The sequence below is a fragment of the Cibotium barometz genome, chromosome 28, assembly GCF_041138505.1.
Source record: "Cibotium barometz isolate CiBa-2024 chromosome 28, ASM4113850v1, whole genome shotgun sequence".
NCBI classification, from domain to species: domain Eukaryota; kingdom Viridiplantae; phylum Streptophyta; class Polypodiopsida; order Cyatheales; family Cibotiaceae; genus Cibotium; species Cibotium barometz.
In genome coordinates, this window is record NC_141073.1 from 16,630,871 (window position 1) to 16,656,840 (window position 25,970).

A 25,970-nucleotide genomic window follows, 5' to 3' on the forward strand; every position below is an offset into this window, starting at 1 on the left:
GGTTGTTGTCCATGATGTCCATCATCATCAAAGATGACTCTGCCAGGCTCCTGTTGCCTTGCAAGCTCCTTATACATGCATGTTTCATCAAAAATGACATCATTGCTGCGTATAATCTTTCTATTCACGGGATCGCAAAGTCTATACCCCATTTCACCTCTGTCACCGTATCCTAGGAATATGCATTTGTGAGACTTAGGATCAAGTTTGGTGCGCTTTTCCCTGCGTATGTGCACGTACGCAACGCAACCAAACACTCTTAAGTGCTTGTAGGACGGAGGCTTCCCTGTCCATACTTCCTCTGGCACTTTCCCACCAAGCCTCGTGTTAGGTGACCTGTTTATAAGATGAACGGCTGTCATAACAGCTTCAGCCCAAAAACCATGAGGTAACGCAACATGTGACAACATAGAACGGACCTTTTCCTGAATGGTCCTGTTCATCCTCTCTGCTGTCCCGTTTTGTGGAGGATCATAAGGAGTAGAGAGCCCCCTCTTGATGCCTTTAGCATCACAAAAGTCCTGAAACTGTTTGGACATATACTCTCCACCATTGTCGGAACGCAAAGCCTTCAGTGTTTTGCCAGTTTGATTCTCAACAAGAGCAACAAACTTCTCAAACACTGAGAATGTATCACTCTTCAAACGAAGAGGATAAACCCACACCTTGCGTGTGGCATCATCAATAAAGGACACAAAATATTTTGCCCCTCCCAAAGAAAGCTAAGGCATCTCACATACATCTATATGCACAAGCTCTAACTGAGCATCTTTCTGTCCAAGAGCTTTCTTGTGGGGGCACTGGAGTTGCCTGCCATATATACAATGCTCGCAAAACTGAAAACTTGAAAACTTTAGAGAAGGCAAGTAACCAAAACGAGACAATTGCTCCATTCCCTTGACACTCATGTGTCCCAACCGGCTATGCCACATAGAGATTTCAGGCAGCTCGGTTGCATTTACATTAGCATGGTGACAAACACCTGCATGCATGAAGTAAAGAGTGTCCACCTTAGAGCCTCTGGCAACAACCAATGAGCCCTTACTAATCTTCCACTTTCCACGACTAAATGTGGTAACATAATCAGCATCATCAAGCTGTCCAGTAGAAAGCAGGTTCTTCTTGATCTCAGGCACATGCCTGACATCATGGAGCATAAGCTGTGAGCCATCTGAAAACACAAGCCTCACATCACCTCTGCCAAGAATCTTGCATGCATGGTTGTCACCCAAATAAACTACTCCTTCATTGCCAACAGTATACCTGACAAACAAGTCTCTGCATCCTGTGACATGAAAGGATGCACCTAAATCAATGATCCATGAGTGCATACCATGACCATCTCCTGCAAGGAGTGAATGGGCATCAAGTGAAGACGTGAATAGGACCTCATCCTCACTGTCACCTACATGTGACACATTGACTTCTTCAATCTTGACTCCACTTTTGCTCTTTGACTTTACATCTTTGTCTTTGTCTTTTCCTTTGCCCTTCTCCTTTTGATCATTTTTCCATTTGTAGCATTGCTTTTTGATGTGTCCCTTCTTGCCACAATAATGGCATTCCAAGTCCTTTTTGGAGCGGGACTTGCTCCTTCCCCGTTCTTGGCTTTTATCCCTTTGCTGGGATCTCCCACGTGCATTCATTGCATTGGACTTTCCAACAGAATTGTTCTTCCTGTTCATCTCTTCTTGAAGAAGAGCACCCTCCACATTTGCATATGACAGCATAGCATTTGAATTACTAGTGGCTGTCCTGAATGTGTCCCAACTCTCTGGCAAAGTGCATAAGAGAAAGGTGGCTTTGAACTCATCGTCCATTGCCAACTTTTGATTTATAACTTGGCTGACAATACCATTAAACTGGTTTAGATGGGCTGCCATAGACGCCCCTTCCTTCATTTGAAGACCTATGAGTTTCTTCAACCAATACACTTTGCTTGAGACACTTTGCTGGGCATACAAGTCCTGCAATCTTTGCCACATTCCCCAAGCTGTCTTCTCTTCACGAATGCTGAAAAGTAAAGAGTCTGACACAGACAACATGATAGTAGATCTTGCCAGCTCATCCATATCTTCCCACTCTTCAGTAGTAAGAGAAGCGGGCATTACACCCCTTTCTTTGATAGGCTTGTGCTGCTTCTTCTGGAGCAACACATTATAGCACTGAGTTTGCCAATAATTGACAAGGAAAATCCCAAAATTGAAGGCAAATACCTCTTAATTTTCTGATTTTCTACAATTTGCAAGCTGAATTTCTTTGTGTTGCTACTGTTGCAGAAAGGGGGGGGCGCTTCTTGCTGATGTTGCTGAATCGGATGCTGCTGCTGCTGAAAAGGGTGCTGCACGTGTGTTGATGCTGATGCGCCTGCTGCTGTGCAGGTACGGATGGCTGGGCAGCCCTCTACGCTGCCTGGTTGGGCAGCGTGGCTGCTGCTGGGCAGCAGCTGAGCAGCCCACGCTGCTGGCTGGGCAGCCCACGTCTGCTGGCTGCCTACGCCCAGCTACTGGGCAGCAAAGTACAGTGCGACCAGTGATTACGTCTGCTGCCTACGCCTAGCTGCTGGGCAGCAAAGTACAGTGCGACAGTACAGGACATTTGTGATGCTGTAGATGGTTCGCTACCTGCTGTGCGCTGCTTTGCAACACCTGTGCCTTACTCACGCTCGCCAAAGTCCAGCGCTGTTTCCAAATGCTCACTCGCATAGGAAACTTGCAGTGCACGTGCTCCTTGCTGAGCACCAGAAAGTTCCTCTGCTCGTGCCAAGCTCAAGGCTCCATAGCCGAGCTTCTTCTTCGCGATGAAGATGACTCCGCACACCCGCACACACACGGACACAACCGTGGCTCTGATACCACTTGAATGGGAGAGTTAATTAGGGTTTCATGTGGGAGACATACACACAGAAGAAGAGAGAGAGAGAGAGAGAGTTGTGGGGATAAGTCAACTCAAGCATTGAGTGTGTGACTCCCCTATCACACATGTATATTGCACTAGTACACATAGTGCACTTAGTATATTAAAAGTACTAAGTGTACTATGTACTATAACTTATGGGCTTGTACACACTATAAGGGTGGGCATAATGCCTTTACCCCAACATCTTGGGTCTAGTGTTCTGGGTGTGTTTGTATCAGTGTGTGGAAGTGTGACACTCTATAAAGGCATATATAGCTATACCGCTTCCGTGTCATCACCGTGTATTCACTGCACTAGCACCTAGGCAGGTCAGCCCCTTCACGAATCAATCAGTCATGTCGATTTGACTTGCGCACGGAGCATAGTCACAAGAAACGTTTCAAGGTTTTTCTTCATTTTGAGGTTTTTTAGATTTTGTTTCGAGAGGTTTCGTCCCTCGGCTAAGAAACCGCGAGGTTTTGAAAAATAAATAATTTCATAAACTATAAATACTTAAAGACCTCATAGTAGCATGAAAAAATGGAATCTTCTCACACATCTCAAGGAACCATCTTTATTTTGGTGAGGCATTATGGCAATTTTGCTTGATTAGATGCCAAAAGTGGTTCGATCAAGGACTCTTAAGAAATTGAAGAAGAGAAGGTAGAAATTGGGAAAGATTTAAGACATTGAAGGATGGCGTATGAAGGAAAAGGGGAAAGAAGAAAGGAGAAGAAGAGAAAAGGAAGAGCAAGGGAGAAGAAGAGGAGAGAAGAAGAGAAAGGAAGAAGAAGAGGAGAGAAGAAGAGAATGAAGGAAGGAGGAGTAGAGGTGAAAGAAGTAGCAGAAGATGGAAATGGGGAAGGAGGGACACAAGAGAAGAGGGAAGGGGAGGATATGGAAGAAAAACAAAATTTAAAAAAATCCTAGAAAAATCGGCAGGGAAGGGGGGAGTGTGTGACAAAACCTAAAATTTTGGTGAAACTCCCATACTCGAGAGGTTTCAAGGTTTTTAAAAACAATTTCGAAGTTTCCAGGTTTCCAGGTTTCGAAATCTAGAAACAGGTTTTTTTGTTACTATGGCACGGAGGAGAGAAATGTCTTGGATATGTGTGCGCACAAAGACGTTCAGCACACTGCACACATGCATTTCGATAAGGTTTTTTTGGGGAAAAAAACATGTTGAATAAAAAACGCATTTCACAACACAAAATGCTTCAATCCATTTTATACCTTCTGAAGCGCATTTCAGTGCTACTATGAATGTAATGAGACTGCCAAAACTGTTCATGTTGAGTGCAACTATCATGTATCCTACCCACCAAGCCCAGTACTACATGCACATTGATTGTCAATTTATTTTTTGTTGAGACTAGGTTCTTCGAACTTCAAACTCACCACCACCCTGTTGGATACGCCAGGTGTACCCTTTCAGTGTCGCTATTGCAAAGCAATTGGTCATCGTAAGACGGAGTGTCCAGTGTGGCAGTGTCATCACAACAGGAACCCACACAACACAATCGGAGGAGACAACTTCGATCAAACCTCCAATAATTAATCTTGTAAAATTGAGTCATATCAAGTGGCATCAGAGCCACCAAAGGTATTTATGGCAGTCACAATGGGGTCAAGGCCCAATAGTTTACCCAGAGAATCTGAATGGACCAAGGACGACGGAAAAACCCCAAAATTGGAAGGATCAGATGAGTGTTCTGGAGCAAGTAGCCAAGTTGATGCAAGAAGCAGAGGGTGCAGTCCGGAATGCTAAGGAAGTTCATTAACCAAGGAAGGTGGTAGAAGTCAATTGAGAAACCATTCGACCACAGAAGGAAACCAATACGGTGTGAAGATCCGTTGTTTTGAGTTTGAAAGAACCAAAAAAGACCCAAGGTGCAGAGCAGTGCTAGATAGTGCCAGAAGCACTTGGATCAGGTAGAAGAGCTGGTAAAGCTCTAGAGGAAGAAAAGACCGAAGGTACAAAGCAGTGTCGGGAGCACTTGAATCAAGCCGGAGAGCTGGTAAAGCTATAGAAGAGATGTCTGACTCAACAAAGCAAACTGTTGATGTCCAGAAGGTAGATATTTCACCTCAAATTTCCGAATGCAAGGGACAGCTAGCTAAAGTACAACATCTGAATACGATCTATGGGAGGATCTTCAGAAAATGAAGTTAAACATCACATTGGATCAATTCCTATGTTTAGTGCCGAATTACCAGCAACAGCTCTTGAGAAGGATTGTGCCAATGGAGAAATTGGTGGAAGTCCAATCTAGCAACAATCCAATTAATGCAGTGCAATGCAGATCAATAGAACCTACGCTAGAATTTGATGAAGCAGCTCCAAAGGTTACAGTAGTATTCAAGGGTCAAACAGTGTCTGGTGTCCTTGTGGATGGAGAGATTGGTGTCAATGTGTTGTCAGAAGAATTGGCCCAGAGTTTGGGGATCACACACATGCATCCACCAACACCATTTGCCGTCAAGATGGCAAATCAACAAAGAGTTATGCATGTCGGCATTGTTCAAAGACAAGAGATTAGTATAGCTGATTGCAACTTTCTAGTATCTTTTGTGATCCTACGTATGAAAGAGAACTCCAAAGCATATCTGATGATGTTGGGTGACCATGACTGTGACATTGCAAGATTCGCCAGAACTAGGAAACAAACCGGATTACCATCCGCAAAGGAATGAAAAAGGTCAAAGTCTTTGTTGAGCGGTAGCTGCCAGCCCCGCACCCCCCCCCCCCCCCCCGGCGGCACTTACCTGCGCCCTATCCTTCTTTGAGCTGCACCTCTCTACCCCGTTGCGCCATCACCCTCTTCCTCCTCCCTTCTGCCTCCTACCCGGCCTCTAGCCCCCGTTCGTGCCTCCATCCTCCTCCTCCCACGCGCTGCCCCCCTTTCTGCCTCCTGCCCGCCCTTCTCCAACACCCCTATTTTAGTGTTTTTTCCCTGCTTCCTACCCCTGCTCCTCTGCTCCCTCACCTCTTCATCCCTCTTGCAAGCCCCTCCTCCTCCGCTCCTTTTCCTTCGTCTAAGCCTCCCCTTACCTTCCTGCTCCTTGTGACCCCTCCCCTCCTTGCTTCCATCCCTTCAATGCTTCTTCAAGGCAGATTTTAAGCTTTCGGGCTTTTTTCCTTTTCAGCAAGTTTCGGCCTCTTCTGGCCTTTGAGCCCCCAGGCATCTCATGCTTTCCCGTGACAGTCTGCTTTCCTAGTCTCAGGAAGGAATGCCTTCCTCCTAATGATTGGTGGTGCCATCCGGATGGTGATGGAATCCACCCCACTGCTGCTTCGATTCTTGCTCGGACGAACGGGATTCCATCCCTTCATATCTGCATTGTCTCTCCGGAGCCAGTACCTCATGCCATATCACTGCCTAGCCTTCGAGGGGACCCTATTTTGCAGAGAGTCGAGTACTCTTGCCTCCCAAGCCAATGTTTCATATGTCGACAAATGGGACACCTCGCTAGAGCTTGTCCTCGTTGGGAGTTCAGGACGACGCCTCCAATGAAGACTGTTACCTCGTCAAAATCCCCTCCGGGCTTTCAGTTTCCCGAGAGACTCTCAACCCTCCAAAGCCTTCATCGGGCCCACCCTTCTCCCCCTTCTCCAGTAGGCAAACCCTTCTCCCCCTTCTCATGCCTTGCCCATCCCCCATCCTCACCCCCCCCCACCCCCCCCCCCCCCCCCGCCCCCGCGCGGTTGGCCACGCCTGACCCAAAGTAGGGAAAACCGACCGGCTCAGTCCACCGTTTGATCCATCATTTTACAAAGCCGGTAGGGATGACCATTGCTGCCTTTCCAGTGCAGGCTCTCCCTCTAGTCTCACCAAGCCGGCCCCCCAAGGTGTTGGGGAAGCCAGTTGACTACAATTTTTTCTGATGCCTTCCTATCAAAGGAGCTGGTATGTTTGCGGAGATGGTGGGTACCATTCGCACTTGTGTGGTGTTGTATCACTCCAGACCATCCACCCCAGAGAGTGGCGCAATGATCTTCTCCTTCCCACTAAGTGCAGCACAGGGGACAGACTGGAGCATGGAGTTAGTGTCCACCGCTATTTAAGGGCTGGCTGTAGAGCTCTCGCACCATCTGCATGACATGCGTATCATTTATGTGCTTAGCCACCTCTGGCCTTTCGCTCGAATGGAGTTGGGTGGCTCTAGCCTTAGAGATCCAACAGAGGAGATGGGCCTGGAGGTGCTGCTTTTTGTATCTCTTCATGTTTCAGTGGCAGTATCCATTCCCCCCTCCTACAGATACCTACATTGTCACAGGTGGAGTCCAGAGTATGCATACTCTAGGTCTCAAACACAATGGCTCCACATGGAGGTCAGGATTCATGCCCAGCTAGTGCGACTCCACCCCAGGAGCGACACTGATTACTCTCCATCGAAACCCATGCCCAAGACTCTTTGAGTGGAGGGCACTACAGACAATTCCGCTTCTTGCCGATCTTAGTTATGCCCATTGTCTCCTGGAACATCCAAGGTTTGGGGAGCCCACGGTGCTTTCAGAGGCGTGGTGTCCTTAGAGAGAAGCCCCACATAGCAGCAATTGGTGGATGACCCCATATCCTCACAGGTGCTGGATGCGCAAGCGCGTCTGGCAGCATACAAGAGAGGTGGTCCCTCATGCTCTTCTGACCTTCCTCCTAAACCCCTTCACATTTGAGGAGCTAGCGGACGCTTTGACAACACTACCTAGGGGCAAATGCCCGGATGAGGACAAGCTTCCAGTCTCCTTATTTCTCCGACACTGGGATCTCATGGAAGGCGGCCTCAAAGCTACCTTCAACGAGATAATGGTTACAGGAGCCATGACGGAGAGGTTGTCTCAAGGATTAATCCACTTGATTCCCCAAGGAGGGTGGTGATAGATTGGAGAATCAGCAGTGGAGAACCATCACCCTCTAGGGACTGCCTACAAAATTTTGGCCAAGGCCATCAGTCAGAGACTGCAACCCTTCCTCCCCAACTTGATTCATGGTACACAGACCGGTTTCGTTTAGGATCCGAGCATCATGGACAGCATCTTCACCTTCTAGAAGGCGACCGCTTCGGCCAGGATGCGCCAAAAGGATCTAATTGTTCTCCTTCTGGATTTCAAGAAAGCCTATGACAAAGTTGATTGGGGCTTTCTAGAGGGGATGATGTGCAGTATGGGTTTTCTGGAGGAGTGGGTCGAAGGTCTTTTGGGACTCTACTCGGCACAGCCAAAATCTGATTCAGGGAGCTAGAGGTGACACATTTCCACTCTCGCTCAGTCCGACTGTCGACACGGCTGCCCTTCAGCGCCTTCTCTCTTCTTGTTTGTCACTGAGGCCATGAGTAGTTTTCTCTCCACCCACAAGACCGGGCTACAAGGATTGCGTCTTCCCATCTACGCACAAAAGAAGCTTCTTGATTAAGAGTTCGCTGATGACACGGTAGCATACCTGTCGGGGGACGAGGGGAACCTCCAAAAATTACCGAGGCAATTGAGATCTTCTGTCGTGGTTCCGGAGCACATATCAATTGGCACAAGCCGTGTGGTTTTTGGGTAATATATATCATCTCCAAAGGGTCTACATGTACCTTTTCATGCTTGTACTGGTCATTTTTATGAGGCCCTGCATTGGCATATTTAGCATATATTATTTAGGTTTTTTCTACCATTTTTTAGGCTTTTTATAGCATATTTATGCTACATGACAACTGTCGTCCTGCTACAACTGGCCGACCAGCTCATATGAGGGATATATAAGGGAGCACACCCTTCCCCTCATTTTCCATCTCATTCTTGCATATCTGCTGGGAGGTCATTGGCTGTTGCAATAATCTCTTATGCTTGTAAGCACCTACGGGCTTCCCTCATGCTCATTTTCAGCAATAATCAAATGTTGTCAGCCTTCAACAGTTTGTGCTTTTGCCTACAACCTGTGTTTTCTCTTTCTTTCATTGGGTTCGCCCGGCCCGACTTGGCGTCCAGTAGGGGCTTTTTAGTGGGTCCCAAGGGACACTCTAGACTCCAGTTCGTTATCTAGGATACCAAGTTGGCATTGATATCTTTCTGAGCAGCAGCTAGCCCCTCTTCTTCTGAGCATCAGGCTTTCTTTATCTGGTCGAGTTGTGATGGCGAACTAGGTTCTTCTCACCACCATGTGGTACATCACCTCCTACTGGTCTTTCTCCCAAGCCTGTACTGGTCAAGTTCAATGTTTGATCCACAACTTTCTGTGGGCTCGCAGCAACAGGAGGTCGGCCCTGGCCAAGGTGGCTTGGAGAGTGATCATTCAGTTGCGACGCATAGGGGGCCTAGGCTTCAACGACCCCTCCATTCAAAACTATGCCCTTTTGGGCAAATTGATTGTTCGAAGTCTTCTTTCGGGTGGTGAGCCTCGGAAGGACTTCCTCCTGCTGGCTAGGATCTCCATCCGCACCCCAATCTTGGGAAGCCTTGGTCTCAAAGCACAAGATGGATTTTCACAGAGATGCGGGCACGTGGCTTTAGCCTAGCATTCGACGACAGCTAGTCTCTTGTGTGCTTGGGATCATCTCAGGCTGGCCCTTCAATAGCTCCAGTAGCCTCCGAGAAGCATCTCTGACAGCCTCTAATCTAGAACCCCACAGTCTGTCTGCCTAGTGATCACATGCTCGGGGCTCGCCCGCACGTATCTATCGGAGTACGAAACAGATATGAGACAGAAAACCGAGAGCACACGCAACAGGACTCTATGATGAAGACGAGCACACGCAAGAGAGAACCACCAGCCTTAATATCAATGCAGAATTGTGTGAAGAAGAGAAAACGCAGAAGAGAGAGAGAAGTTGTATAAACTCTGCTATATACAAGATCCAATACAACATACCCCCTATGCTGGTCGGTCAGCATAAGATAGCCAACTGGCTGCTAGGGATCTCCACGACTGCATACAGGCAGTCGGCCAAGTACAAAACAAGCGGCCAGCCCCCCCCCCCCCCCCCCGCGACCAATAAAATAGGAAAAATATATGGAAAAATGGAAAAAACTGAGCAAAGCTCCTGGGCGGGCACACCCACAACAAGGGCCCTTTGTGAGCACTATTGTATAGACAGGAGATGACTGTTAACCATAGTTGTCACGGTACGAAAATACGATACTGTACGATACGATACCGTACGGGAATTTTTGGTACAATATCAAATTTTGGGATACCGTAAGATAAAATACAGTTTTTTTTTTAACACTTACAAACTATGAAGCTTCAAGCTTGAATGTGAGGAAAGGTTTGAGGTGGAGGATTCTATAGTGCTTGAGGAACCAGAACATGGAGATGTGTCTCTCCGAGTTGGATCTCCCAATTGTCTCCAAAAAAGAGCCTACATGGGTAATGCGATACCAAACCCAATGTAGCATTTATGACTAAGGGACCGTCCTTGCACAAATACGGGCAGTGCATCTCGGGTGATAGGTTTAGGGACTCCTTTGTAGATCAAAATGGCCCTGTCCAAATCTTCTCCCTCGCACATAACTTGAGAATCTGACTGTCTAGCCCACCTATACCAAGGATCTCCAAGTGATGTAGCAAGATTCTCTCATCCTAGCAATCAAGTGTACACTACCAGTCTACCTTGCCAGATTTTTTAAGTCTCTCAACAACCCCATATGGAATATTGAGTGGACACGAAACACGAAAGTTGTGAAGTATTGTGGGCATTTGGGATCTTTGTTGAGCAAGATTTATATCTTTTTGGGACATTTGGATTTTTTTTTCTCAATGTTTTTTTTTTTTTGGGGGGGGGGGGGGGGGGAGGAAGGGGAAAGGGATCGTACCATACAATATCGTACGAACCGTACGGTACGAATAGGTTCGTGCCGGTACGAGAAACAACCCTACTGCTAACACTCCCTCTCAACTCCTGGATGTGGAACTAACCCCAGTGAGCTTGAGTGCTGCCGGGGTAGAGCCTGAGGTAGAGACTTTGTGAAGAGGTCCGCCGCATTGTCCTCCGTCCAACAAAACTCTAGCAAGATGTCATCAGCAAAAATCTTCTCATGAACAAAGTGACTCTAGATGACCGTGGGTTATGCTGTGGAAACCCAATCTCGCCAAGTAACCTCTGCAACCGCACAACCTCGCAAGCAGCCCCACAAGCAGCCCGGTAGACAAGAAGACAATAGTTGGTTGTCTCTTGCTACTCCATGCTTGCTGCTCCATGAAACAACTCTTGAGCCGAGGGTAAAACCATAGCCTGATGTAGATCTCCTCGTGTCTGGATCTCCTCCCCAATCTGAGTCACTCCAACCTTGAAGTCTGACTCCATCCATCGTTCCCCCTCTAGTATCATAGAAGAGTCCAAGATCCAAGATCCGCAATCCTGCGTCCCAACGAGTCTTCAAAGGCGTCTGCATAAATGAGCTCAACAACCCCACCGAGAAGATAAGTCCAATCTGGTGTTTAGCAACCAAACCGCTTCCGAAACAAAGAGGCATCAACCTACTCACAAGGATCATCAACTGTCACTTTCGTATGCAAAGTTCTAGGAACCTGCTAATGAACCCGGACATGAACCCAAATCAATGGACAAACACTTCAAATGCCAAACAAAGATATGAAAACATAGTGGAAATAACCATAAACTATGCTAAAAGGAACACAACACTGAGTCGGAACGGCTGGCCCTCCGTAGGAACTTCTTTATTGATTGAGAAGCTTTTACAAGATACCAAGATGCGGGTGTGAACATCACCAGATCTTTCCACTGAGCATCAACACAAATCTTGTCCAAATAAACTATCCGGTGCCAAGATGCAAACACCTCTAGAAGCTGTCCAAAAACTGTCACAAATCAGTTCCCCAAATCAGCTCATAAACGATTCATAAATCAGCCCGGTACGGAGCCAAGAGCTATCCCGAACTCCGTGCCAAGACAGCTCCAAAACCGAGCCTTGAAACTGTCTTGGATTCCTCCAAAACAGTCCCAAATCTCATCTCCAAGATCAACCAGATATGCAAGAGATAAGGGGTCTTCTAACACCACCGATCCATTGTATAGCCTGCACACAGCCACCCTCGAAACGTGTGAAGTCGTACGGTACCCGTACAGCTGCACAGGTAGGTTCAGTCCGTATAGAAAGGGAAACAAAGAAAGAGCAAGTATGTTGCTCTGCTTGCAGTTCCTCTGTAGAGGCAGAGTCGGGAGAGAGAGAAGACAAGTACCCAGACGGCTGCCCATTGTATAGTCAAGGAGAACGAGACTCAAAAGCCCCTGCCTGCTGCGTATAGGAGAGGGCACAGAGCTGTAGACAATACGATTTCTTCCCTGAGGCAACAGTTGTACGACACTGCTATACAAACAGATAGGCGCAGTAGAGAGAGGGGGAGATATATAAAGCTAGTCGCCTGCTGAGGGATGCGAGCACATATGCCAAAAAGATGACTGCCCAACCTGCTCCTCCCCTTCATAAACTCAATGGGCTCCAAAAAAATCCGCATCAAACTGCTGTAAAAAGGTAAGAGCCTTGAGCCTGTCTTTGGCCCAACTTAATGTGTCAAATTTCACTACAGCTCCCCCTTCCTTATAATCCTTCGCCTTACCCATAGGCATTAGATTATCATAAGGAAGTGGCTTCACAAGATTACTACCCCCTGCAATCATGCCCATACTAGGGTCAACATTGCCAATTCCCACACCTTGCATACCATGCAATCCTGTTGATCCTCCCATTTTTCCAAACATGCCACTATGCATACTAGGCTGCATGCCCCCATACATGTTTCCTTGCATTATGGGATGCATGTCCCTATACATATTCCCTTGCATTCCGAGCTACATACCACCATACATGTTGCCTTGCATACCATGCTGAAAACTAGCTCCAAAGTTCCCTTGCATTCCCATGCCTCCTTGAGGGTTAACCCCCAATCATAGATTGGAACACCGAACCACCACCAAAATAGCCTGGATGCATCAATTGTTGCAGAATAGGTGGCTGCCCGAAAAAGGAACTCTGTGGGTTTGCACCATAAGTGTTCTACATGTTGGAAAACTGTCCAAAAGGAGGATCTTGTGGGAAGGCACCACTGTTGCCCTACGGTGGGTTCCTAGAACGCACCTTCTTCTTCTTCTTTTTAGGCTCATAAGGGGCCCTCATAAATTCAACAAACTTCTGACTTTCTCTGAGCTGCATGAGCACATCCATTGCCCCTACCAAACGGGCTTTAAATTGGGCATCATCTTCCTCTTTACTTGGCATATCTTCTGGCTACGTTACATCCTCATAACGTGCATCTACTACAGTATGTTCTCCTGCAAGTACATCCTCAGATTCAGTCCTCTCACGAGTGGTCTCATGCTCTTTCTCATCATCATAGTCATAGTCATCCTCATAGTCAAACATCTTGCTGAAATTTTCAACGACTTTCCTCGAGACAACCACGAGCTCACCCCCTTGGGAAAGTTGGTGATGTCCCGACAACGGAACCTTGAAACCGGCCTCTGGTCGGAACCAAAGTGCGGTAGACTAGCAATCACCCAAACACAGTTGTAATCCAGCAAATAAGACAGACAAAAGGGAGCTAGAGTGCTCCTACACAAAAAGAACAACGACACCTGTTGGCCCCGAAGCTTGGCACCCCTTTCGGTATTTTTTTATTCACATTCAATGGAAGAGTTTAACTAAATACATCATGGCCATTCATGACTTATACATATGCATGTCCAAACTTTCAGTCCTTTGGACCTCTCAACATAGAGGTTTCACACAGCCCTGTGCCCCAAAAACAACACACTGTTATTCACCTCTAATCAACCAAGATAGTACATCCACAAGGCCTTGAATACGCATCTAACTGGCCCATGCACATAGCCAAAAACACAGCCATTCATCAGTTCGTAATCTCTTCCAAAAATATGCTAAGTTTGATCCTGTTTCTGCTCTCTTAGGCTGCAAATCCCTCCTCTAACAAGGGACCAAGAGTAGCACTCCCAAACAGCCCACGAGCCGGAGAAAGAAGAGCTAAGAACTCCTTAGTTGAGTCGCCGTCGAAGCAACGCTTGCATGCGTATGATCAAAGCAGCCATCGTCCCCGTCTCCCTCTTCTCCATGACTGAGCGAGCGAGAGAGAGAGAGAGAGAGAGAGAGAGAGAGAGAGAGAGAGAAGAAAAGCTTCAACCCTATGCCTCCTTCCAAGAGAGAGAAGGCGTGTGAAAAACTTGCACCTGCTCTGTCCGCCTCTTGCAGCCCTCTGTGTGCCTACGCATGAAAGAACCCTGCAGCCTACCACTTGCAAAGAGAGACAGAAAGAGAGAAAATAGCCTGCAGTCCTCCGCCGATTTCCGCCAAAGAGAGAGAGAGAGAGAAAGAGAGTGCAATCTTGCGCTTCCCCTCTTTCAACCACCTGCAGCCCAACAACTGGGCACCTATATGCGTTTTCTGCAACCAGCCTGCCGGCTTGCCAAGAAAGAGAGAGTGTTGTGCGTTTCCTCTTCTGCAACCGCCTCTCACCACCGAGAGAGAGAGAGAGAGAGAGAGAGAGAGAGCCAAAGAAACCTACAGTTCAGCCCAGCCCGCCCATCCTTTCCAGAGAGGAAAAAGCACACGTGCTGGAGTCGACTTTCTCCAAAAAGAAGCTCCCCCCAAAAATAACGTAACCCCTCCCCAAAAAAGGGCCACGACCACCACAAAGGGTTCTCATTTGTTTTTAATAAAGCCTTTGTTCCCTCTTGGGGTTTTAATAAAACCTTAGTCCCCTCCACACATGGGGTCATTTTAATAAAACCCTTAGTCCCCTCCACACATGGGGTTTTAATAAAACCTTAGTCCCCTCCACACATGGGGTCATTTTAATAAAACCCTTGCCCCTAGGATTACCTTGACCCCAAGTATGAACATTCAAAATATTTCTTGCACACTGACCACCATACTCACATACACTGCACAAATTCACAGGGTCATGACAACCTAGGAGGAATGCATCCCCCCCTTTGCCATCAGGAACGATCTCTAACCAGTCGCGTCACTGTGAATAGGTATAGTGGACTCGTCACCAATCAAGATGCGACTTGCATGCCTTCAAAGATCCTGTAATAACTCCCGAGAAGGAGCCATGTGCCTAGAAGCACCACTATCAAGAATCCACTCCCGAGTGTCTAGCAATGAGTCCAACCGCCTCCCTGCTCGAAGAAGATGAAACACCGGTGTCCATAATCTCCAAATGCACAAACGCCGGTTACTACTAAGGAATCTGCACCCTTCTCGATGCTCCGCTAATATTCATTCAAATAATCTTTTGGATCTCATTCATACTGATATTTGTGGACCCTTTCCTCCATCCAAGTCTTGCTACCATTACTTCATTACTTTTATTCATGATCATTCACGATATACAAATGTATTTTTACTACGACATAAATCAGAAGCATTGGACACATTTAAGAGGTACCAAATATCTGTGGAGAATCACACTGGTCGAAGAGTCAAAATTCTTCGAAGTGATAATAGTGGTGAATATATTTCTAACTTATTTCATGATCATTGCATCAACCACGACATCCACCCCATGAGTATACCATTCCATATTCTCCCCACCAGAATGGAGTTGTAGAGCAAAAGAATCAATTTTGAATGCAATCAGATGCATGCTTATTCATTCTGGATTATCTCGCTCTTTTTGGGCAGAAGGAGTATTAACAACCATTTTTGTTCAAAATCATCTTCCAACTACTGCACCTTCTGGTAAGATTCCAATCACAGCTTGGATAGGCCAAACTCCTTTTGTTGCACATTTCAAAGTCTTTGGGTGTATTGCTTATATTCATGTCCCAAAAGAGACACGACACAAGCTAGAACCTTCGGGTTTGAAGGTTATTTTTATTGGTTATTTTTACAACTCAAAGAGTTACAAGTTTTACGATCCAAGTTCTCAAAAGGCAATTGTTAGTCGAGATGCTATATTCAATGAGCAATTGATGGGAGGTTTGTGGTGGTCCACAGACAATGCTGATGATACAAAAACATAACTCAACGGATGAGTCCATGGTTCTTTTATATGGATCTGTTGGTTGATCTTGCTGATTTTCGATGGAGATTCCATTTTGATTTTTATAAATGAATATAGGTCCTCTTTGCCTTCAAGACGTCACAATCCAAGTCAGGCTCGTGCTCGGAAGACTTCTCCTGTGAAGACTTCCCTTTGCTCTTATTGCGGCCTTGTGACCACTGGCCAGTCAAGGCCTCAGAACCTCCGTCCTGTGGAGGGTTCCTAAAACGCTCTTCCTAGTCCAAGACCATAGGCACAAGCTCCTCCCATGTGATGGTGCTAAGCCTGCTCCACTGGTGATCAAAGAGAAGTAGAAAGCTAAGTACTGAGAGGTCAGATGAGACACCAAAGTGATGGCCATGTCCTCTGAAGATATCTCCTTCCCAACTTAAAGAACCTCCTACTGAAGAGCCTACAACTTGTTGATGTGCTCCCGCATCGTCGAAGACTTTGAAGGATCCATCACCCGCATCTACACTTCCAAGGAGATCCGCTTCATGGGTGATACCCTGTTATACAAAGAAGCCAAATGCTACCAAATCCCTCTAGCTAACGTCATATGTTTTATATTATTAATCACCTGTGGTGTGCAATTAAGGAAGATGAAAGAACGCACACAAGCATTGACACGATCCCACAACTGTGACTGAGCCTCCCGTTCTTTCCGAGTAGAGGGTAAAAGCTCCCCGTCCTCCAACTCTAGCCGTGGAACACCAACAATAATGAAATCAGCCACGTCATAAGACTCCAATACAAACTCCATCATAACCTTCCACCACGGGGGAAGAACTAGGAATCTTCACAAACTTCTCAACCATCTCAAGCAAGTCTACCATCTCGTGGAGGTTACTTTGGTCTTGTGATGAGAGGGTGGGTGGAAAAAACAAATGAAGAAAAGGCTGCAACTAATATGTAAGGTGGCTGTCCAACGGTGATTGAAGGGGATGGAGCTCTACTACTAGGAGAATGCAAAGCTATATGCATGGAGTAAACAATCATGATATGCAACCTAGCTAGCTCCATCCTGTACCATACTGGGAGTGTAAAATGATATACATCAGTGAAGGGGGTGTCCACAGCTCCCTGAAGAACATGCCTGGGTGTGCTCTAAAGCAAGCCAGTCGCTCCGCACCCTCTCTGTGAAACTAAGCTCTGATCTCTGTCATCTCTCTGTGGTATAGGCGTGGTATAGGCGTGGTGTCCGAAAGCCAGGTGTCCTCTGTCTCCTGCGGGCTCTAAGTGTCTCTGCTCTCTGGAGAGTAATTCCCTGCCGTGTAGGGGCTAGGAGGGGGATGGATCTCTGAAAAAATGTAGTAATCTGTGTCTGTCGCCCCCCCCCCCTCTGGAGCTGTCAGAGCCTATAATAATGTCTCTCTGTGGTGCTGTATGTCTAGAATGAATCTCCCCAGTATGCGCTGGTCTGCTGCCTCAAAGATCTAGCGTAGGGAATGTGGCTCTCTGAATAAAATGGGATATCTCTCTCTGATGGCTGTATATGCTCTGCATCTGCATACATAATGCTCCTCACTCTCACCTCCTCTCTGCACAATCTGCATACCCTCTCCTCTCAAGGGATCCGTGCTACTCTGCCAGTCTCAATCTCCAATCGGTGTGATGAAACTCTAAGCTGACCAATAGCCACTCGGGAGCCGTGTGGTAAAAAGCCCTCCATGTATCTAGGCCTCTCTATAAATCCATCATCAGTGATACTCATGAAGTGATCTCTGTAGTATAGCATCTTCGGTGGAAGAGGTTGTGTAGGCGATATCCATGTCTCTCGTGTATATAGCTGCCATAGATCCTGTTTCAATACTCTGTTCCTCTCACTATGAGAGAGACGGATATGTGGTGCATCCCTGTCATACTGGAATGGTGGTAGATGATCCATGTCTAGGCCATGCTGTGAGAACCAATGTGTGACCTGTGCATACCATGATCCTCTGTCTCCTGCCTCAGCCAACTGTCTAGATGCCTCAAAAGCTCTGTATGACAATCTGTCCTGTGGCATCTCTCTGAATCTGTCTAGCAGGCATATAGTCTGAAATATGGCCTCCACCACCATAGGAGGCGCAGCAAACTCTGCTCGGATAATGTCATGAGGTACCGACAGTTTGCTGTGTATCATGCGTGCCATCATGAGGGCCTGTGGTCTCTCTATCTGTGTCCACCAATGGGTAGCAAGGCCTGGCGCCCATATCGCTGCTTCATACATCAATGCCCGTGTGACTAATGTGTCAAATAGCCACCCCTAAGAAGCTGTATAAACTCTGCTATATACAAGATCCGATACAACATACTGAAGTGGGGGTAGGGGTGGTATTTATACCACACCCGTATGTTGGTCGATCAGCCATAGACAGCCGATTGGCTACTGGGGATCTCCACGCCCACCTCGCACTACAAACCACCTGCGTGTTCCCCCCCCCCCCCCCCCCCGCCCCCACCCCCCCCGCCCCCAATGTATGAGATAGCCTCTCCTCCTAGAGTGGCCAGCCAAAGGAGAAGAGCATCCTCCCTTTTATGTATCTTGACTCCCACTTCCCATTTGGGGACAGGTTTGTATTTAGCTATCATGGCTATTTTATCAGTAACTAATAGAAGGATCTTTTCTCGCCGGGGTGGGGGGGGGGGAGGTGGGGGAGGTCAAAGCCTTAGTGCTCTCCAAAGGAAAAGTGGATCCATATGTTCGTCCGCTCCATGCAGAAGGACTCAACTGGCTGGAAGGAGTGGAGAACGATGAGGAAGAAAAAATCCTAAGGGAGAATCCGGACCTAGTTTCCCTATTTGATGTGGATGTTGATTGGATAGTGTCCCAATATGATCCGGATGTTATGTCAGTGGAGCCAATGTTATGTGCATCAAAGTTGGAGCATTGAGCCAGCAAGGAGAAAGAGAAAGGCCTGTCTTTACCTCTGCAACCTTTGGAGAGCAGGAGAACTAGGCATATCATACTCAGATTGACATGTTTTCCAACAGCGACCTGTTGATCGCTGTTTGACAGGATGAAGAAAATCCTAATGGCGGACTCAATTATTGAGTCAGCCTCATGGAGTGATCCCTTCCTCTTCATCATGGATGCTCATAACCATGCTATTTATGCATATCTCGTGGAGGACGACAAAACAAGATAACAGAGCAAAATGCATATAAAATCAGAACAAAAGAAATAAACATTAAGAGTATGATAAATCATCATTTTGACCAAATACAAGGTCAGCCACAATCAAATACAGGTTCATCACAATGTTAACTAGATAGAGGATCATCGCAATGTTAGCCAAAGTAAACACTGACCCAAGATCAGCTCACAGAAAGCAAGGGATGCACACATATCCATCAGTGTAATGGTATGGGTTTGTCTCCGATTCACCTCCCAATCAAGAGCCATAGATTCAGATGGAAACCGCTCACAGGCTCAAACCGCAAGAGAGGACCGAAACTGGAGTCAACCTGTCTAATCTACTTGAGCTGTGATGTAAGGGAAACTCAACGACAAGGGGGACTGTTGGAAATTGTTCTGATGGACGATTGTGGGTTCGTCACCCCCGCCCCCCACCCCCCCCCCCCCCCCCCCCAAAATTATACAGGCTGACCAGAGTTCACCAATACACGATCAACAATGTTATAAGATCATTATAATTTTAAGGAATGATCAACAATAATGTCAGTTCATTATTGTGTCAGCTAATCAGTACATAGAAGTGATATTAGATCATCATAATGCAGGATCAAACTACCGAGAACAAAGAGCACAGTACCGGGAAGACAGCGGAGTAGTAATCCTCGATTGTGAGCATGCTATTCCAAGAGAAGAGGCAGCCATTGCCAAGAAGCCAGCAGACGAAATAGGCTACGTAAAGTCCCTGATGCAAAAGAGGTTCAGAAACACGAAAAGAAACTGAGAAAACAGAGGATAAAGTCTGATAACAGAGAAAAAGGCCTAGAAACAAAGGAGGAATCCTAGAAAAGCCAAACAAACAAAGAAAATCCCTTGAAAACACAGAGAGAAACCCTAATTCTGAACATGCAGAGAGGGGGGAACACAGAAAGAAACCCTAGTTTGGAACATGCAGAAAATGCAGTCTGACCTTAGTTGGGGGCTCCTGCTCGGGCTGCATAGCGAACTGGTACACGTCTGCGTGTTGGGAAAATAGAGGCTATTTGTCTTTCTTTACTGTTTTTCTTGGCTGTTTTTTTTTCATTTCAAATTGATACGGAATCATCGATGTTGCGAAATTCAAAAACTCCACGTCACCCCCTGTTTGACCACGTGCTTCACTCTCGAAAAAAACTATTTTCTCAAAAATTGGAAAACCTTCATATATATAAATTTAAGAAATTATCAATGAAGAGTTTTTTTAATTTTTGAAGGTATTTGTACTATATTCCCTCAAATTTTGCAAGTATTGGCACCTTCAAGCTATAAATTTGCACGTATTTTTTTAAATTTGAAGGTGATATTACACAAAACTCGGGTTTTTTTCGAGCACAGCATGATTGTGCATCACCAAGGATGATTTGGGCCGTCCTTCAAAAATGACTTGTCCAATACAAATAGTGCCTATATTTTCATATTTTACCTTATTTTTTGACTGTCACTAAAATCAGAGGCATGCAATATGCAATAACGAGCATGACGCCCGTCAAAAACCAACCTTGATCCATGCCTCCAGAGTCCACTTACCTTGCACCTGTTCACACGCATCGTCTTGATTGCCATGGCTAGCAGTGTTTGCTCTCGACACAACAACCAACTTTCCCGTTGCCCATTTGCAATACCATCAGCATTTTGAATTTCAACATACTTTTTGCATTCACTACACTAGCTACCCCAGCACACATGAACCAATGCTCATGCTTTTTTTTTAAATCTGGCTAGTGAAAAAAAGGGAAGATTTCAAGTATAATCTCGTTTCCTTAATCAAAATCCTATGGGGCTGGCCGGTTTTACAACTAAAAATTAGTTTTCTTCCATAAAAGGTCAAAGCTCATCCGATTTTTTAGAATTTCAACGGGCGGGAGAAAAATATAATAAATTTCTTTTTGAGCAATGGCATGAGATATAAAGAGACTCCAACTCCCTCTATTTTTGAAAACCGAACAGAGTGTGTGAACATGCGCCTTATAGTCAACCTATCACAATCCAAATTGTGAGTCTTTTGGAAATGTTATAGTGTGTGCTTAACAACTACTTCATCTTTGTAAAGAGTCTCTATCTAGACATTTGACATATCAGCACGACTCTTAAATAATACCAAATTACATGCCAAAATAACGAATCATAAATAGTTCTCAATATCCAACATTTAAAAAATGGCTAAATTTACACTCATATGAGAGGAAGATGGACTCTGTGTGTCATGTGGGTAAGACTATTTTTAGAGAGAGAGTGCTTGTGGCATGTCCATGCAGGTATATGAGCAATGGTGGGTGGATGGGTTGGTGGGTGGGTGGGGTGTGTGTGTGGGTGTGTGGGTGGGTGGGCCACGGGACTCTGTGTGCGGGTGCAGGTGTGTATGGGTGAAGGTGTGTGTGGGTGGTGTGTGTGGATGCATGGGTAGGTGGGTGCATGTGTGTGTGGAGATGTGTGTGTGTGCGTGTGCGTGTGCGTGTGCGTGTACATGTATGCATGTAAAATGGAATTTATTCATGAGCCTTCTCTTCTTTTTATTTTGTTTTGATAAGTCCATAAAGCAACTTTGTTGAATAAATTGTTGTGTTTCAATCAATCCTTCAATTCACATATGTGTTACCTTCACTGTGCGACATGAGATAGCTATCAAAGTAAACACCTCCCTTTCTTTCGATATAGTTCAACCTTTTGGCTTTCCTTTTTGTTGGGTTGGAAAGTTAGCTTGGGATTCTATAAAGTATCTTGTGTGCACAAGGATATATATTCTTTTTACATATGTATGTGCAATAATGTTGTGTATGCCTTGCAAGTAATATAAATCCATAGTTTTGTACACTCATCACAACATCATCCTTTTTGCATGGGCATCTACTTTCCACTTACATTGCAATAGATGATGGAGAAGAAGGGAGATGAAGATGACGACGACAATGATGATGATTATCACGAGACGAACAAGAAAAACATTTGAAAACTCTAGAAGAAAAGAGAAAACACAAGAGAGACCCTATAAAAGTTTTAAGAAGGCTTAAACTGAACATACAAAAATTCAATTTAGGCTTCGTCATGGGCTTGTGCTTTGGCTGCATAGCGAGGGTGTAATTGCATGTCTTCCTTGTTGTAGTCATAGGCTATGTGTCTTCCTTCAATATTTTGTTTTGTTTTTTTTGCTTATTTGCTTCTCTTGTTGCTACAATTTTAAAATTGAGGTTTAAGTGTTCTTGAGAAATTCAAAGAGTCCATGTCACGTCTCTTCAAACCACTTTCATAGTGTGTTTAACCACCATCCACATGATTTCAAAGTCACATGAGGTTACTAACTTGTCCACTTTGCTCTATCCAACCTTAAAGTCTTTCAAAAATGTGTGTAATAACAATCATAATTCATCCTTTGTAAACAAAAAATGTTACCTTTTTGTTGAACAATAAGTTGCACTCATAATCATTCCCTTTAGATTTTAGTAGATCCCTTGAATATTCCCGATTATGCTAAACCTATATTCCCTATAATATTTCATTTATTATGATGTTGTTTAAATATGTAAGTTGTATATATGGTATGGTGACTTGTGTGCATCTAAGTGCTCCCACTCATACAATGTTCCCTTGCACACTCCTACACATCCACCACACTTCTTGCGCACTAGACTTATGTGTTGGGTCTCCTTTACACATCCACCACAATTTTTGTTTACCACTCTAGAGCATAGCCCCATTTCTCATAACATAGTGTTGAAACATGTATGTTAACCCGATCATTGTGGGTGCTCAAATATCTTTCTCACAATTTACAGTTACTAGCCATGTAGGAGGCCACATTATTGTGATGGGTTTGGCAAGGCCTAAGGTTTCCAATGTGGGTGGGCATTGAGCGAGCTTTTTTGATAACCAATATCTATCTATACCCTCCATTAGCCATGTCTTCTCTCTCTTCTCCCCTCCTCCTCCCTCCTCTCAAGCTACCTGTAGTAGACCTTGCTACCTAGCACACTAGGAGTTGCTACTTGGCTAGGAAGATGTGGAGCTACACTGCCCAACTCCACTACGCACTCACACACACTGGGAAGACACTATGCTCAATGCAACAGCAAGCAATTGCCAATTGGCAAGACAATAGAAGGAGAGACACACACAGTTACAAAGACAATGAAGATCAAGAACAAATGCATTCATTCCCTAACCTGATTGATTGATTGATAGGTGATTCATTCCTCCTTTGGCACAAGGTTGCTCATTTATATAAGTGGTTAAACCACCGTGCAAGTAGGTGCATGTTTGGGTGGGTACACCATTTGTGCCATGAAGTGCTCACCCATTGATGAACATGGAGAGCGAGATTCCTTATACAACCTACCAATATTAGAGACATGCTAGTGTAACTTGCTAATTGCCAATGTTAGGGATGCACCGTTTGCAACCTACCCCATTAATTGTGAATGTTAGAAACGTGGCACCACCCACTTGTTGATGGTGTGCAAGTGGTGGCCCTCCAAGGTAAGAGATAAACCTAGTAAATGGTATGGAACGCATGTGGTCGAGAATAGGCTGGTTGTAGGTGGCCAACAAATAGGTTGGTTGTAGGTGGCCAACAAATAGGTTGGTTATAGGTTGGAATGTACGTGGTCGACGAATAGGTTGGTTGTAGGTGGGTACTTTCATCAATGAATCACCAGCTTGGAGTGCCACTTGTCACTTGTCATGACAATTTCTCAACTAGATGGTTGTCGTCACTTATCATGAGATAGCTTGTCAACTGGATGGTTGTCGTCACTTGTCATGAGATAGCTTGTCAACTAGATGGTTGCTGGCACTTGTCATGACAGTTGGATAATTTTCACTTGTCAACTGGATGGCTTGCACTTGTCGGTGAGACGGCCGGCACTCAACTCTGTGATAAGTTCCAGTTGAATGGTTTGGCAACTACTATAGCTTGTTAGCTGGATGGTTGGTGGCACTTGTTTACTAGATGTCAGGTCGGGCAATGTGATTACCTACATGGTCAACTAGATGTCGGGCCGGGAAATGTGATCACCTACATGTACCACGTTCATATGAATCTCGTGTTGCCATAGTTTATAACAAATACATCTTATTGGTCGGCCTCTTCATCCGCTTCATCGACAACCTCATGCGTGGAGTCCTCTTTGACACCTTTCTTCTTTTTCTAGATCTTCATCTTTCCCCTTCTCTTCCTTGGAGCTAGGGGATTTGAGGAACACTTCTTGGTATCGAACAACTCTAAGTTCTTATAATTAAGGCACATGATATATGTTGCCATAGCCTTTTTATCCATGTAAATTACTCTGTCTCACCAAATAATTATGCTATATCCTTTTTGTTTCAAGAGAATTATTGTTTAGGATACACCAGGGTTTAGTCTCTCCCCTTCAACAATGCAAGATAATCAAGAAAAACACTTTCTTTCAAAGTTCATAACTAGCACCATCTAGCTTGTGGCATGATTCCAAAATAATCCTACCAAGATTAGTCATGCTAGGAATAAATATAAAAATTTCAAACTCAACTAGAAAAGCTTCCATGATCTCCATCAATGATATGGTGGGCTCCCATCATAGAGAGGAGATGTTATGGGTGCTTTGCATTCTAATCTCTGTGATGGTGAGCTCCCATCACAAAGAGGAGATGCGATGGGTGCTTTGCGTTCTAATCTATGTGTAGGAGGATGGCATCATTATATGACCACACATTATCACCATGTAGCATCACATGGATACTTTTGCTTATTCAGTTAGTTTTGCATAGTTCTTTATTTTCCATAATCATCACTCAACATGGACATTGAGTTACCATTGGCTCTTAGAGGACATTGTGATGCACGTGTCATACAAACTACTTTTTGTTTTCTATGTGCATGTGCTCTCCCTATTCACATGGATACTTTTACTTATTCAGCTAGTTTTGCATAGTTTTTTCTTTTCAATGATCATCACTCAACATGGACATTGAGTTACCATTGGCTCTCAGAGGATGTTGTGATGCACGTATCATACAAGATGCTTTTTGTTTTCTATGTGCATGTGCTCTCCGTATTCAACTAATGCGTCCCTTGTTTGCCACATAATTTCATTTAGTTTGGCAGCAACACTAGTAGTAGCCATGCAAGGTTTCTCTCTGAGAAAGGCCATGCCAGGTAATCAACTCTGTGTATGTGTGGTTTTTTTTAGGGGGGGCGGGGGGGCATAGGTGGGGAGGCTTTCATGCTCTCTCTCTCTCTCTCTCTCTCTCTCTCTCTCTCTCTCTCTCTCTCTCTCAAATTCAGGAAGCAACTCATTGAAGTCACTAGTCAAATTTTTCACTTAGCGACTTCAATGAGTTGCTTCCTGGATTTAAGAGAGAGAGAGAGAGAGAGAGAGAGAGAGGAATTTTAATTTCAAAATATAAAAAATAAAAATTCAAACTTTAAAATAATAATAAAAACCCGCCCCTCCCATCCCAAGTGAAAAATCCAGGAAGCAACTCATTGAAGTCACTAAGTGGAAAATTTGACCGACCATCGACCACCCATGAATGTGAGAGAGAGAGAGAGAGAGAGAGAGAGAGAGAGAGAGAGAGAGAGAGAGAGAGAGAGAGAGAGAGAGAGAGAGAGAGAGAGATATTAAAAAAAATTCCAAAAAATCAATTTTAAAATAAGAAAAAAACACTCACCCCTCCTAAACTCTCATTTTGAATAAAATTTAAAATTTCATTTTAAAAAAAATTCACTCTCTTACTCTGTCTCTATCTCTCTCAAACTCTCTCTCTAACACTCACCCCTCCCAAATTCTCATTTTGAATAAAAGTTTAAAATTTCATTTTTAAAAATTCCTCTCTTACACTATCGAGAGAGAGAGAGAGAGAGAGAGAGAGAGAGAGAGAGAGAGAGTTCCACCTTCTCTTCATCTCCTCCGGAGAGAGAGAGCGAGTGATAGAGAGGC

At 45.1% G+C, this 25,970-nt stretch overlaps 1 protein-coding gene across 1 annotated transcript in view; it reads right to left on the minus strand.

The window, feature by feature from the left end:
* The window catches only part of LOC147622593 (equilibrative nucleotide transporter 3-like), a 37,569-nt gene extending 17,468 nt beyond the window's left edge, over nt 1-20,101 (minus strand). The window contains exons 1-2 of the mRNA XM_086822119.1: nt 19,991-20,101; nt 19,661-19,765 (exon numbers count right to left, since the gene is read on the minus strand). Coding sequence (XP_086678245.1) covers nt 19,661-19,765; nt 19,991-20,020 — 135 coding nt within the window. The 5' untranslated portion in view covers nt 20,021-20,101. The remainder of the gene's footprint in view (nt 1-19,660; nt 19,766-19,990) is intronic.
* Between the last annotated feature and the right edge of the window lie 5,869 nt (nt 20,102-25,970).